Source organism: Microdochium trichocladiopsis (assembly GCF_020744255.1).
Source record: "Microdochium trichocladiopsis strain MPI-CAGE-CH-0230 chromosome Unknown B0I36scaffold_3, whole genome shotgun sequence".
Classification (NCBI taxonomy): domain Eukaryota; kingdom Fungi; phylum Ascomycota; class Sordariomycetes; order Xylariales; family Microdochiaceae; genus Microdochium; species Microdochium trichocladiopsis.
The window spans coordinates 2823679-2838278 of NW_025763546.1; the positions used below are offsets into that span (position 1 = coordinate 2823679).

General features: G+C 56.6%; 6 protein-coding genes across 6 annotated transcripts; 5 read left to right on the plus strand and 1 right to left on the minus strand.

Annotated features, from left to right (window-relative positions):
- Nucleotides 1-975: 975 nt before the first annotated feature.
- Nucleotides 976-1520, plus strand: B0I36DRAFT_360811 (uncharacterized protein; the record flags this gene model as incomplete). Its single annotated transcript, XM_046158384.1, has 2 exons — nt 976-1432; nt 1498-1520. 2 exons carry the CDS (start codon nt 976-978, stop codon nt 1518-1520), a joined length of 480 nt encoding a protein of 159 aa, XP_046015540.1.
- A 3061-nt stretch (nt 1521-4581) lies between these two features.
- Nucleotides 4582-6339, minus strand: B0I36DRAFT_92756 (P-loop containing nucleoside triphosphate hydrolase protein). Its single transcript, XM_046163599.1, has 6 exons — nt 6132-6339; nt 5866-6079; nt 5757-5809; nt 5396-5674; nt 5000-5322; nt 4582-4937 (listed from the first exon to the last, which is right to left on the minus strand). The coding sequence occupies exons 1-6, from the start codon at nt 6187-6189 to the stop codon at nt 4656-4658; spliced, it is 1209 nt and encodes a 402-aa protein (XP_046015541.1). The 5' UTR covers nt 6190-6339; the 3' UTR covers nt 4582-4655.
- A 138-nt stretch (nt 6340-6477) lies between these two features.
- B0I36DRAFT_318389 (uncharacterized protein) lies at nt 6478-7561 on the plus strand. The gene has a single exon (XM_046153280.1). The coding sequence runs from the start codon at nt 6872-6874 to the stop codon at nt 7328-7330; it is 459 nt and encodes a 152-aa protein (XP_046015542.1). The 5' UTR covers nt 6478-6871; the 3' UTR covers nt 7331-7561.
- Nucleotides 7562-8727: 1166 nt separating this feature from the next.
- Nucleotides 8728-9311, plus strand: B0I36DRAFT_92788 (uncharacterized protein). Its single transcript, XM_046163600.1, has one exon. The coding sequence runs from the start codon at nt 8842-8844 to the stop codon at nt 9250-9252; it is 411 nt and encodes a 136-aa protein (XP_046015543.1). The 5' UTR covers nt 8728-8841; the 3' UTR covers nt 9253-9311.
- Nucleotides 9312-10811: 1500 nt separating this feature from the next.
- Nucleotides 10812-11289, plus strand: B0I36DRAFT_92797 (uncharacterized protein). Its single transcript, XM_046163601.1, has one exon. The coding sequence runs from the start codon at nt 10919-10921 to the stop codon at nt 11204-11206; it is 288 nt and encodes a 95-aa protein (XP_046015544.1). The 5' UTR covers nt 10812-10918; the 3' UTR covers nt 11207-11289.
- A 1281-nt stretch (nt 11290-12570) lies between these two features.
- Nucleotides 12571-14459, plus strand: B0I36DRAFT_347224 (uncharacterized protein; the record flags this gene model as incomplete). The annotated part of the gene is made up of 2 exons (XM_046156547.1): nt 12571-12633; nt 13014-14459. The coding sequence occupies 2 exons, from the start codon at nt 12571-12573 to the stop codon at nt 14457-14459; spliced, it is 1509 nt and encodes a 502-aa protein (XP_046015545.1).
- Nucleotides 14460-14600: the final 141 nt, after the last annotated feature.

Here is a 14600-nt window from a genome sequence, read left to right on the forward strand (position 1 = left end):
TATCAGACCCTTGTCGCAGCTTTGTGTGCCGTTGAGCCCAAGTTGCCCAGCGCACGGCTAACAGCTTAAAAGCTTGTCTTATGGAGACGCACCCCGGCCTGGCCGCCGCAACACCCGGCACCGGATGAGTTGCATCTGCCCTCTTCGCCTAACCCAAAGGCTTGGGATGGAAGAGACGGCACACTGGCGCCCGGTCATCGGTAGTGCCGTGCATGATCGCCGACAGGGATGTGACCCCTCTGTGTCCCCGGCGACAACTCCGTGACCTCATCGTCCGCCAAAACTCACGATGCTTGGCGAAGGGGAGTTGGACGAATCACGTCGATGACTGTTGAATTTGCGGGCAACTCAGTCACAAAGTATTTGCCCGACGCAGGCACCCCAGGTTTGGCATGGGTCGGAGGTCTGACCAGACAACCCCTCGGCAGCGTCCAAAGCCTGCCGTGAGGGGGATCCTCCCGGGCAAGCGGCACAAAACCTTCCTGGATGGCCCCCTCCCCATGAGAAAGACGGAGTATTGTGTCGAAACACATCCGGTAAGGAGGTCTACTGTGATTCGGATCCTCGGAACGCTCCCAGCAAGGTGGTTGACAGTCTTTGCAGTCTCCTGAGTAGCTTGCGGGTGAGGATCGTCAGAAGTGGCGTTGACACAACTCTGTATATATAGACTCTACTCCTCCCCCTTCTGCTGATCATGTTTCCCTTCATCATCATCATCCAATCTGACAACGTCTCCGAACCCCCTCTTCGCTTCTCTTCCATTCTTTCAGAGGTAAGCTTAATTCCTTTATCCTAGACCTGACTCGTCCCCGAATCACGATTGCTGACAATGAAGAACAGCTGTGCTCTTTGTTAATCCTTTTGTCTATCTTTTGAGCTGGTCTCTGCATTGATCTCAAGCGTTCTACATTCTCTGATATTCAACGATACCCACTTTGCAAGCACCAGCAGCTCCGTTCCTTCACATCCTCCAAAATGAAGTTCTCTGCCATCACCTCCGTTTTCTGCCTGGCTTCGGCCGCCCTTGCGGCTCCTGCCGCCCCTGCCTCTGTCGAGGAGCGCGCTCTCATTCAGCTCGAGCCCTTCAACAACTTTCGCTTCGTCAACCTGGATCTCGCCTACCTCCAGGCCATCAACGGCTTTGACCTGCAGTCCTTTGTCAACCTGCAGCTCAAGAACAACCTCGACCTGAGCTCCTTCCAGAGCCTCTTCCTGGAGGACGCCTTTACTGTCAACAAGATTCTCCAGCTCCAGCAGGTCGCCATCCTCTCCCAGCTCTCCGCCATTGGCGCATTCAGCAACATCGATCTGTCTCGCGTCAAGCTTGGTGGCTTCAACTTTGCCCAGATCGCCACCATCGCCAACTTCCCGCTCAACACCTTGATCAACACGGTGCTCCAGCCCCAGCTCAGAGTCGTTGTCGACCAGACTCGTGAGTATTCCCTCCTCTGCTGCACGCTTTGATGCAAAGACATGTCACTGACACGTCGGTCACAGCTCCTCTCACCATCATCATCTAAGCGATCAATCTAACCCCCCCCCCCCACAACATCTCGAAGCGAGGTTGGGGGGCTTGTTCTCATTGCCCATCCCCGTCCACAACCGACTCCAGACTCCGTTCCACGGCTCCCTCCAAATGGCGGACCACTTCGTTGTGTGCTTCTGCCTCGAGGACCTCCTTGACAACAACACGAACCTGCCCTCGCCACTCCATCCCATCGGGCCCGGCGCCCGTCGGACAATGTGTGCATATCTAGACCCCCATCCCCCACCCCAGGCCCCTTCGTCTCGTGGCTGGTGGTTGTGATATATGGGATGCCTCTGAACTTCCTATCACTGTTTTGGTGAATGGGAGGAAGGGGGCGTCATGTCCTGGTGACATCGGTTCGTGGGTTTTTCAAAGGATGTCCGTCAACATCAGGGTTTTCTTGGAGAGTATCGAGAGTATCGAGAGGATAATCATTCCATGGCATGATACCCAAGCGGAGCATCAACACTTGATAGGAGTTATATCTCGCCTAGCGAACGAAAAGAGAATTAAAAATATAAAAAATAAAAATGAAGGCACTGGCAACAATGAAATCCAGAGTGACCCTTAGCTTTCGAATTAGAAGACCTAGCCTGCTTACATCGGGTTCTTTACCTTGAGATAGAGGTCTGGAGCCGGCTTTGACGTATGGACGACCGTTCTGATTTTTAGCGTTTCCTCAAATGCCTACTTTGCCAGCCCCTTCACGATATTGGTGTGACTGAGAGCGACAGCGATGCCTCCAGCTCTGCCGTCCTCGTCGTCCTCGTCGTCCTCGCCCTCTTACACCGAATAACCCTCATCGGATTGTCCAACTTGGCGCAAGAGAAGTCACAGCCAAGAGTCAGTCTACTTGGTAGACCGAATACCTTCGTCCAGCTTCCAAAGGAAGGCTCGATCCCACAGCCATTTGGCCTCGAGCCAATCACAAAACGAGAGGATTAGATACTGTGCTGACTAGCATACACACTGATGCAGGCACGCGAGCACACGACCCCGGAACATGCCAAGTGCCGTCTAAGCCTAGTCAGTTATGGCACCACACTAGCTAGTCTACTTTGCTCGAGAAACCGACTCCGAAACGAGATCCCGCGGGATCTCGGGATCCAGGTGTCTGGGAAGATCCCCGGTCGCGGGGAAGGAGAGAGAGAGAGCGCGAGAGAGAGCAAACATGCATGTGCATCTGGGGAGGGGAGTTGACTGCAACCGAGGATGGTGTTGTTGGCGGTCGGTTCGACTTTGCGGGTCAAGGTCAAAGCAGTGTGTTGGCAGGGGTCCTTCTGTAGGACGATACACATCTACATCACAGCAGGCACAGGTTGTGTGATTGGATAATAACTTTGAGGTCAATGACCCCATTCGCAGTAATACTGACCGGTACCCTCTGAGTGTGTGCTCATCCGGCCAATGTTGGATTATGTACCAAGCTGGAGAGCAGAATATGTCTTCTATTCCTGCCCAGGCAAGAGAGTGAGCACCCCAGCGTAAGTTTCCCTCTCACCAATAACCAGACCAGTCTTGGACCAGCTCTAGTGCAGATTGTGTGACAGGTAAGTAAGTGATCGGCAGGGATGGATCGACTCTCCACGTCTGCGAGATGTCTCCGGCTCCCACTTTGTCAGATTTGCCGTGATGATTGGATCAAGGCGTAATTAGCTGCTTAGACTTTCCGCATGTAGTCATCGTTTCCAGTCCTTTCTGCACCATTGGGGCAGAATCGACCCATTTGCCTGCCCTGCGTAGCAGCCAACGTGATGGACTTGCCTTACGGGGCAACTCGAGAGCCAACTGACACGTACGCCGCGCACACACAAGCACAAAAGGATCTGCATCGCCTTGGCACTGAACCGCGTCAACCCGCTTTGGGGGGGCGATATAACATGCGGACCCACGAGTCAACAACTGTCATTAGTTTTCACTGTGATGGTGATATTTCGCGGTCGGGCGTGGTCCGTGAAGCCACCCTCGACCAGAGACTGCGAGCAGAACCCAGAGCGGTCAGACCCAATGGACGGCAAGAAGAGAGCCAACAACAGGACAAGACTTTGTAGCCCACACCACCGTGGGAACACTAAGAGAAATTCTGCGGCGCCCCACGTGCCCTTGACATGCTTCTCCCGGCCTTCTTTCGCCACCGCTAATAAGCTCGGCCGCACTCCTCCCCCGTCGTGGATCTGTACTACAGATGTACAAAGCCCACTCTTTCACCCCGAGGCGGCCTCGGCTCCACCCTGCTCGGTGGTTGTCGCCCATCTGCCGCGCCAAGGCGGCAGTGTGAGGCACAGCACACACCTTATGTTGTGGCGGTAGGCAAGCCTGGAGAACGTGGGGAAAGTCGGACTCCTCTCGCTTGCCGCCGCAAAGATTGGATCGTCAAGTTTCTCCAAAGATGTGAGTCAGTGTGCTTTGCTCATGGGTGTCCCTCCTTGTGCGGGCCCCAGTTCCCAATTGTTGTCTGCTCCCTCTCCCTTGGAAGCCCCCTTTGTAGGGATACGCATTGCCTCAAGCGGCTGAAGCCGCGCTGGGGACATCAGTCCCTGTAGGACAATCCATGCCACGCTCGAGAGCCCATGTCAAAGGTAGATGATGCTGCATGTCTTGGCTGATCTGATCGCCCATGTCCCTGGGCTCTATGCATTAAGAAGCAGGGGTTCTAAGCAACAAAGGCTGGAGAGAGGGTCCCGACCGAAAGAGCGCCTGCCAACTACGCCTTGTACGTTTCTCTTGTGTGTTCCGCAGTGCACACCACTTGTGTTGGATGTTGCCCTGTTCCCTGCCAAGACATCCAGGGGACAACGCTGGGCCAGTCTCTCACAATGCCGCCACGTCAAAAGTCACACCTCCAACGCGCTAGCCGCGAGCTTAGGCTCGTCGTGTGCCGAGAGGACTGCTGTGGGGATTACGTTCTCGCGGGGCCCGGATTTGGCCGACTGCTCGGGTGGTCTGGTTCTGTTGTGGGGTCGATGTGTAACAACCTGAGCTGGATGAGGCCGACATTTGTGCCGGCCGGACCAGCTCGACAAAAGCGAGGATAGTTACGCCGAGACGGTCACTACTCTCACGGCAACTTTCTGCCGAGATTTGCAAAAGCTGTCATGGTCCAGCCCTTGAGCTGTCAAGACAACGGCTAAAGCTCGTCTTCAGTTTCTGGCGGGCTACTGAGCTCGCTTTCGTCTCCACTGTGAGGACTGACGCTGTCGTAATCGTCGTTCTCGCCAAGAAGCAAATCCTCACTACCCTGGGCTTGTGTTGACATTCCGGGTATACGTGTGTCGTCATCTGATATCCAACCATATACATCATCGTCGCTATCAGCGATCTCGAAGCCAGTATCGTCCAGCTTGCGCTTGTGGTAAGCCACATCGTGGAAGTCTTGGCTTGGACTGTCCCGAACGTTCCTGATCCCGCTCTGGGAATAGTCAGTCATGACATTTTCATAAGGTCCAAGTGCCACGGCATGGAAAGACTCACTGTGGTGATCTGAAATGCAAACACTTGTCCGATGACTTCTGGAACTGCTGTTCCATTGACTTTCTGGATTCCGACAAGGCTGGCACTTCGCGACGATTCCTGATGGCCGATCCAGTCTTTGAACACTACTAAGCGTGTCCCCAACCCGGCTTCGAGTGCAGCGGAAGAGACGGCTGGCGCGATGATCGCACTCCGGTCTGCCTGCATCCTCGTGGCGCACTGAGATATGATGACGACGAGAATTTCCTTTGCGGCAGCAAGCTTCTGCAGACTCGATATTATGAACTGTATAGCTTGTAGTCGTCTTGACGAAGCACTTGGGCCTGAAATTCGCATAGTCAGACCACGCGTCATCCAGTGTCACGATTGGCCAAAGAATCTAAGAGTGATACTTACCCCTAGGAGTCTTCTTCGTTTCCACATTCCTGGGATACGCATGGTTAAACAAGGCGGAGAACGAGTCAATAACCAAAAGCGAGGTGCCATCTGGAATAGCAGAGCTCGTCGGTTTACACAGAAGCGCAAGCAAATGAGCCAGGCTCGGGGTGGTGAAGTGGTGCAACGCATCCAAACTATCCAGGGAAACCGGGCTGGTCTCTGCGTGGTCTTCAGCTTGGTCTATGTGACCTTGCAAGACATTGTGAAATCTCTGTCCGGAAATGGGATGAAAGCCATCTGAACTCGCCGTCAGTCTCGCAAGCCTGTGTGCTGGACCCAACATAAATAAATGTCCAACAGGATTTGGTGAGCTACTGACCAACCCAAACGACCTGATGCCCAGATCTGATGGAACTTGCCGCGAGCTGAAGTCTACATTGAGTGAGCAATCTCGTTCTCCAGACGTCCGAAGTCATGCCTGATCTTACGCAAATGCTGTTTTACCGGATCCTGGTGGACCCCAAATCTCGACGACTTGGCTGGTTTCAAGCCCTCGAGGAGCTGTGGCCTGGTCTTGTCCACTCACTGAGAGCAAAGGGGTGAGGGCTTCGTCAAGGTCATCGAGGCCCGTAGACACAAAGCGAGACCGCTGCTCTCCTAGGTCGTCCAGAACTTGCGCAGCAGAAACAGTCGGCATCCGATCTGCAAGGACATCAGCTGCTGGCAGGAGCGGCCACGACAGGAGTATACGCACGGGTCGAGCTCAAGTCGAAACTGGCCACGTCCTGGTTGGTGCGCTTTGTGTCATCCATCCTCCCTTCACGTGACTGCCAGCACACATGATGATGCCCGATGGCTCCTTGTACTCTGGCTCGCCGTGAATCTGATCCTGATCTGCCTTGTCGTTGTCAAAAGTGCCGCGAAATATCATCGATGAATGCTGCACCAAAGTCACGACCACGATGCAACCTGCAGACGTCGAGGAAGCCAAGCGACTGCTTCGAGGCACGAAGCCCGATTAATTGTGGAGACGCGGGGGTCCACCAAATCGGCTGCACCTCGCAGGTTGCATCAGCCATAATCACTTCAAACATGTTCTACTGCGTTGGACAAGAACTTCCAAGGCCGGACTGGTAGCAAAGCACCACGCAGTATGTCCCTCTTCTTTGGGAGCACAAAGTCATCGACCGGGCAGGCCACTTTGCATCCTTGGATTGGAGCCTTGGGAGCTCACCGCAATCTGCGCTTTCACTTGTTCCGCCAGAGCCTCAAGGCGACAGAACCATGTGGTCTCTTTCGCTAGGTTGCAAGCCGACAGCAATCTTGATTCACCAGCATTGTCCCCGCGGTCTGGAGGCCATGGCCTTACCCGTATGATCAGACGAGCCCTTTCGCCAGCTGGGTCTGGACCGGATTAGAGCATGATTGCGCATTTCATGTCAGCCACATCGACTCCTCGTCCAGGATCCAAACCTCCTAGGCTTGCGCCTCAACATGGGGCTTGAGAGGTCTAGAACGACGTCGCGGCGTGAGCATGGCACGCGATATCCGCCCTCAACATGCAGACGAGAGGAGACCATGCCACTGCCGCAAACCCGCTATCACGTCTGGAAGCGCGTGACCATTGCCAGCGCAATGTGTGGAGGTCGACGAGATCTGGTCCAGTCCACCTGGGCTATGCCCAAACATCAAGTCTGCCCAACGACGGAAACCCCAGCGCAGGTGGCGTCTGAAGGCGCTGGTGACACTCGGCCGATTCAATCCAAGCAGGTTTTGAGAATGGCGGAGACTTTGAGCCGAAACTGCAAGGTACACCAACGCCACCTAAGCCTTAAGTCTGCGTGTGCCATGTCTGTGAGAAAAGTTGCGTCGATTCTTTCTGCGACTCCGAGCAGCTCATACTTTGGGAGGGAGGACCTCTTGAACACCGTGGACGTATTCTCGGCGCAGTGACCATCGAGGTCCGAGGTCAGGAAGCTCCTCTCCTCATGGGACAAGACGACAGCTCAGAAGCACCACCGTCATAATCGCATGAGGAGGCATACTGTGCTGAGGTCGTGCACCTGATACCCCACAGACGGAGCTCCTTTTGCAACTTGTAGCAGCCACGATCGACCATGGGAATCAAAGACCTCATTCGAGTGCATGGGGTGACTTGGCCCCGGTGCAGGCCAGTGCTTCGGCGCTTCAGAGAGCATGCCTATCATGCCGCAGGGCCCTTCTTCGGGGAAACTAGGAGCCCGCGGGCTCCCTAGCCTTTTCATGCCAGCGGCCCAAGAGAAATTCTCGGACCTGCCGCCCCCCGTGAGCCTCCGCCCCAAACCGCTCTAGAGGCCATGCCAATTCCACATGTGGAGAAGCGGGCCTTATTCGGAGTGGTTCGCTGGTGCGGAGAAGGGCCGAAGCCTCGCTCTCGCGCCTACGTCCACCTTATTAGCGCGAGGTCAGCCTTGGTAACATGTGGTTCAGGACGATACCAGACCGCCAGCTATGTGCCGTCCAGTACATCATATCTATGGACCCAGTTTATCCAGAAAAAACCTTGGGAGGGCGCACCCACGAGGGAGGTTCCCAGTCGGTCCGACATATCGCGCAGCATTGTGCTACACACTGAACATGTCGGGGATTTATGAGCCTGGCCACCAATTAGGTTGTGTCCTGGACTCCGCACTTTGGGAACATTGGTGGCAGGTTTAAGGGATCTGCATTAGAAGTCATGATCGGGGCCGTCCACGCGAGTCCACGGACGCGTTCTCACGATGCACCTCCAGTAACGCTTTCTGTTGGTTTTAGGACAATATCCGAAGCCGGAATGTCAGGTCAACCCCATGACGCTGACCACGCCATGGGCAATTTCCCGGTGAGGCATCATGCCCTTGCTTGCGCGAATCGAGTCTATTAGGAAATCGTCCGTCATTCGCATTCACAGTTTCGCAAATCCGATGTTCACTGCCGACGAGCACCTAGAAGACAAGCCGGAGTGATACACATCGCGACAGAAGGATGGTGTCGTCGATTACCGTCTGAGAATGTTCACAATCAACGCATCTCGAAGGGGGACCTCTAGCTGGAATCAAACCTTAGCACGGACTATTCCCCAAGTCTAATCCAGAATTCAGTAGCAGGTCTTGGTGCAGTTGTTGGAACATAACGCTTGCTCCCGGTCCTTTCACATGTCAGAGCCGGCAAAGCAATCCATCTGAGCACTGTGCTTCACAGGCATTACACTTCAGCTTCAAGATACTCTGCCAGCTGCAGGTCTGCTGATGCCTCTAGGCCACTGAGCATATTCGCCATGAGGAGGCTAACTTTGTGCATGAGCGATACTTCCCCAGATTTGTGACCCCCAGTTTTAGGTCAAAGAACTGGGGTTGGCTCACAAAAGGAGCATTTTGCCGGGATGATCTGGCCCTCGGGGGATCACGGATGATGTCAACCCCCAAAACAAGGCAGACGGCCTGAATATGTCATTCAAAGGCTTACGCAGGATGGAGACTGAACCTCCTAACCTGATAGCAGGCATAGTATTCGTATGCCCACAAATTGTGACTGGGCACAAAGCGACAGAACGAGCTATCAGAAGCATATGCGACAGATTATGCGACGCCTTGGTTACTGGATGGCGCCTCCCAGCAGCTGAAACTCAGACCTTGCTCGCAGTTACTGGCTCGAACTTGCGAACAAGCCCGAGCATTCGCCCAGCACAAGCTTTCCACGGTGACTTTATCTTTACATTCAGCTTTCAACTCGGCTCAACTCTGGCTCATAGCCAACCCCAGCTCTTCCCCGTGGCGCAATACCCGCCGAGCTCGCTAGCCTGTAGTTCGTTATCTTCTAGAGCTACCCCACCCCTCGTCAAGACCCACGCCCGATAAATCGCGATTTTTGTTGCAGAAGGTGTGCTTGCGGAGGATGGAGTATCCTAAGGCGGATGATGAGATGACCGAGCGCTGTGCGGCTTTGTTTTGTGAAGCTTGTCGCTGCGAATGCCCTCAAGCATGCAATCCTCCACGGCGAACGCACTGGGCCTCCTTGTTTGCTGTCAAGTCAATTATGCATCGGTGCTCACCTCTACAGCTCAGGAGCTGACAACGAAGCGGACGGTACAATAGCCGCACACGGATATTTGCAGAGGCTTTAATTTTTGCTGAGAGATGCGTGCACCGTATTCGACGATATAAGTGCCTGGCACTGCCCAGTGCCTAGCATAGTGCCTAGCATGGCGCCAGCACAGGCGACAGATAACGACAGAAATGATGGCATCCACCCCGAACGGTCTGGCCAGTCAGTCGCCGCCGAAGAATGCCCCGGAACTTCTTCCCCAGGATCAGCACATGCTGCAGCTGTCCCCCACACTTACGGTGCGAACACATTGCTTCACCAAGTCCACTCTTGCTGTCAATTCGCGACCAACGGGAAGGATAAAATGTCCAAGGTGCTTGCCAAGAGACAAATAGGCCGTGGACGATGGCAGTGAAGGCGCCCCTACAGAAGAGGCAAACATTGCATAATCAGCGCCCCAAGAATGTGCGTTAGCTGCTCCACGATGACGCCAGAGCCCACGCATGACTCGAGTTCTGGCCCAAACGTTGCAGCGAGGTCGACGTACGGAACATATCTGGTGCTCCATTGACGGATGCCACCAGGGCTTTGGCCCATTTTTGAGAATGAAGTATCACTGGGCGAGGTCGACGAGGTCAAATATGGGGTACGGAGGTTTCATGATGACCGCATCAACGCGACGATCCGACTGCGCAATGGTCAGGGTGACGTCTTTCCCCTGAAGCGAATGGAAGACAGTCGTGGACTCATCTGCACGATCGCTCTGTTGTCAACCTCCCTCATATTCTGATCATCGTCAGGGGTCACGGGTGATGAGCACGCGCAACGCCGAGAGACTTATGAGCTGCCTGCTGATAACGGCACATGAGTATCACCAGAGTCACTAGTGAACAAGGTTGTGGGGTGGCACACCCTCACGCTCTCCTGGCAATTCGTGGGGTGCCGACACAAGGAGCGGGAAGGGACGAAGCCTATGCTGTACTCCAGGCGAGTCCCTTTGGGGGGTAATATCCCTTCGCTGCCAGGGCAAGCCTGCTCCCAAGCCTCACACTTTACTGTGACACCCACGAATCTGGAGAAGATCCCCCCCGGGATGGATGCCAAGACGAATGAGTGGGCGCGTGCTCGCCTCGAAACCACCACGCAGAGGGTTTTTGCACGGGGGCCCAGCAAGGCACTCGTCACACCAGCTGGCTGAGCTGGAGGAACAGGTGTTTGATTGCGTGTGTCGTGGCCGCGAGCCTCGACACGCGCACAAGCAAGCAGGCACGACGTAAGTCGCAATTGCGAGTCGGGGGTTTGCAGCAGCTTGCCAGCTCGAGCTGACTTGGCTAGGCCAGTGCACGACTAGACTCGAGCCTAGATCTATCTTTGAATCTGCGATGGATTCGTCTCTAGATTGCCTCCTGAGCTTCGGTGGAGGACTAGCCAAACCGGCCAATTGTGTCAGCGACTAGCCTGCTTGCGACTCGGAACAAGATGAGGTTATCAGCACGCAAGAGGAGATTCGTGGATGGCCCTTCCCGTCTCGTCTGCCGTCCCCCAGACGGGGGAAGAAGTGGCAGGGCACAAACAGTGTGGAGAGAAGCGCCAGTACCCGTGCGCTTGCTTGAGCGCTTCGAGACACACCCACCACCCCCTTCTTGGCCAGCCCTGGGTCAGCTATCGTCAGAGCCGCCCCAGTCGACGCCCACTGCGCCTAACAGAGAGCAATGGGGGCCCTGCTTTTCCAGGGAGCTCTCCCCACACGACAGGTGCCCGCCCTGACGATAGTACCGGAGGATCGCCGAGGGACTAGGCCGGGCAGACCTGGAGGTGCTCCGTTCAGCAGGACATTGATCTGGTGGGCGGCGGTCCCTTGAGACGCAACACTGACCTATCGATGGAGCAGGCCGTCCACGGCGCATAAAGGGTAATTTATCTCCTTTGCCGGACCCAGGAGCGAGCACGCACGAGAGGCGTTTGGGCACAGCTCGACGAACCCTGAATGCACCGCCGGTGATGATGATGTGGTGGTTGGCAACCCGGCCCAAACTTATCGCTGGCGGGTCCATGCTCGTTGTTTGACGGGGAAGGGGACATGATTCATGATGTGCACGACAGTGATGGCCATGCGCCATATGATATGGTGTAGGCATGGTGTGCGAGCTATCAGTGTCGACTTTGGGGGCCCGCCCACGTGCACGCCGCCGACATGTCAATCCGGGGCAGGGCACACACACTCGGTCCTGCATCGTTTGGAGCCGGACACCTTGAAAGTCGAGTCGTGAAGCACAGAGGAGAGAGAGGATAATAAGCCTTGGCCTGCTCGAGGCATGCTTGCTGAGGCGTGCACATGCAACTGAGGGCACAGAAGGCTCGATTGTGGCCGGGAATATGTAGACGCACCACCCACGCCCCTCCCTGAGCCCCCCCGCCTTGCTTGTCCACGCCCCCCATGCGCCGACCCCCACTGGGCCTACTTTCTCCCCGAGAGCTTTTTTTTTTTTCTTCTGTGCTGCCAGCACAGCGCGGTTCTTTTTCTCTGGCAGGACTTCCACGCCACCCCATATTTTTCGTTTCCGTCACCTTCGGGACTACTGCGCTCGCTTTATCACCACCCCCTGCGTTTGGGTTCTCAGCCGAACATGCCCGGGCAGCTTCAGCAGGGCAGCCAGCAGCAGCGGCAGCATGTGCGTGCCCAGAGAACGGGAGCACGTTTCCTCTGCCGTCAGCCTGAGCGAGTTGCGTAATCGCTGCTTTCGCGTCCTTCAAGTAGCTCCGATGGCGATTCCCGTCAAGGGGAGAGAACGGCCATCGAGTACGTGCTTGCTCTGTGGATAGAGACATTGGCTGCCGAGGGAAGATGAGTGGTACGCAGCGCCACGGGCAGCCAGCCAATCCATGCTCCGAGTGTGCGATGATCAGAAGCGCAGTCAGCCGTGGGGTGTTGAGCCCGAGGACACGAGTGAGGCCCCAGCGAGGAGGCTCAGTCAAGCACGAGAACTGGATTGGGAGGAGAGATGCAGAAACACCTTGGGGGCCAGAAGACGGTGCCACCACGGCCGCCGTGCACAGTGCTTGAGGCCAGCGCAGTTGCAGTGCCTGAACGTGGCTGCCCGCCGTGCTGGGCACCACTAAGGGGCCCCGCCATGGACCGTGAGTACCCCGGAGGGGCGTGGAGGCAGCGCACTGGGGACGGGAGACCCGAGCAGGTACGTACCGCGACCCCCCTCCCTCTGTCCCTTCGTCCGACACACCTCCCGCCCCGGCGCTCGCTCACCTGGCGCACCTGCGTGCCTTGCGCAGGCTGGGGCTACCTGCCTCCAGGGCAGTGCGGCGTGCATGTGTCAAGCAGCCTGACTGGCGCGGGCGCCCGCCGTGCAAGATCTTTTCCCGGCCCGCCGCCCTCAGAGACTGGAGAGGCCACCCTCAGCGATACCTGCCTGGGCAGGAGCGACGCTCCCACCCCCCTCCCCCAACTTTTCCTCCTCCCTGCACCTGCCTGCCTCAAATACCCCCCGCGCCCCCGGTTCTCGACTTTTCCCGCATCAACCCATCATCAACCACCACCACCACTACTGCTGCTCGCCAGTCTCACCACTCAACAACCGCAACAACTACTCGGGCAACCGCCACCAGCAACGCCAGACCACTAGCTGTTCACCATCTTACACTTGCTGAGAGCATTTGTGCCAGCTTCGACTCGACTCGAACCAGCCGGCTCAGATACCATCAAGTCACCGCCCACCGTCCTCAGGATAGCAACCTCGCCGTCTTGGCCGGCGATCACATGCAACGCTCACAGTCAGCGGTGGATTTTTCCAACCTGCTGAACCCAGACGCTCCTCCCGCGACGGCTCAGGCCGACTCTGCTTCCAGCAACACCACCAGCCAACCTCAGGTCGACGCCGACGGAGATTCAAGCATGGCTTCCGTCACCGTCATCCGGCCAAACGGCCCCCTCCCTGGCGGCCAGGCCACAGAGGCCACAAACGAGCTGCCTCGCCCTTACAAGTGCCCGCTCTGTGACAAGGCCTTCCACCGCCTCGAGCACCAGACCAGACACATCCGCACACACACGGGCGAGAAGCCTCATGCCTGCCAGCACCCTGGTTGCAGCAAGAAGTTCTCCCGTTCTGACGAGCTCACCCGCCACTCACGGATACACAACAACCCCAACTCGCGCCGGGGAAACAAGGCCGGCCAAGCTGCTCACCACTCCATCAACCACTCATTGTCGCCAGACTCGGGCATGATGGGTCCTCCTTCCGGCCCTCGCTCCATCCGCTCTGCTCCCAACTCGACCCTGGTTTCTCCCAACGTGTCCCCTCCCCACTCGTACTCCTCGTATGCTCTGCCAGGCCCTGCTCACCACTACGGCCGTGATTCTGGCATGGGCATCCTCGGCCACGCTGCTCACCAGGTCGAGCGGGAACACCACGTGCCTTCTGCGCGTCACCACCCCTACTACTCGCACAGCATGCACAGCTCCCGGGGTCATCTTCCCTCCCTCTCCGCCTACCACATGTCAAGATCCCACTCCAATGACGAGCATAATGATGACCACTACAACCACGCTGGACGTATCTCAAAACGCTCGAGGCCTAACTCGCCCAACTCGACTGCTCCTTCGTCGCCGACCTTTTCGCACGACTCGTTGTCGCCAACTCCTGACCACACTCCGCTGGCCACGCCCGCTCACTCGCCGCGACTGAGGCCTTACGCTGGAGTTGAGCTGCCCACGCTGCGCAACCTGTCTCTGGGCCACACTCCGGCTCTTGCCCCTCTGGAGCCTCAGATGGAGGGCAGCCCTTACCACCAGCCGCCCCCGCCTACCAGTGCCCCCAGCCATCGTTCTGGCGGCATGTCTTTGGCCGACATCATCAGCCGGCCGGACGGCAGCAGGAAACTTCCCGTCCCGCAAATGCCCAAGGTCGCGGTCCACGATCTACTTGGCCCCTCGGACACCTTCAACCCAAGTGGCCGGAGTTCTGCCACCGGCAGTCTGGCAGGAGGCGACTTGATGGATCGCGCCTGAGTCTTTGGAATTTCCCCGCCGCACAGCCCTGCCACCGTCCGATCACAGGGTCATGATTGATGATAATAAGGATATAGAAAGTACAACATAGACATGGGGCGGCGTATTTTGTGGTTTTTCTTTTTTTCCCCTGTGAGTCCG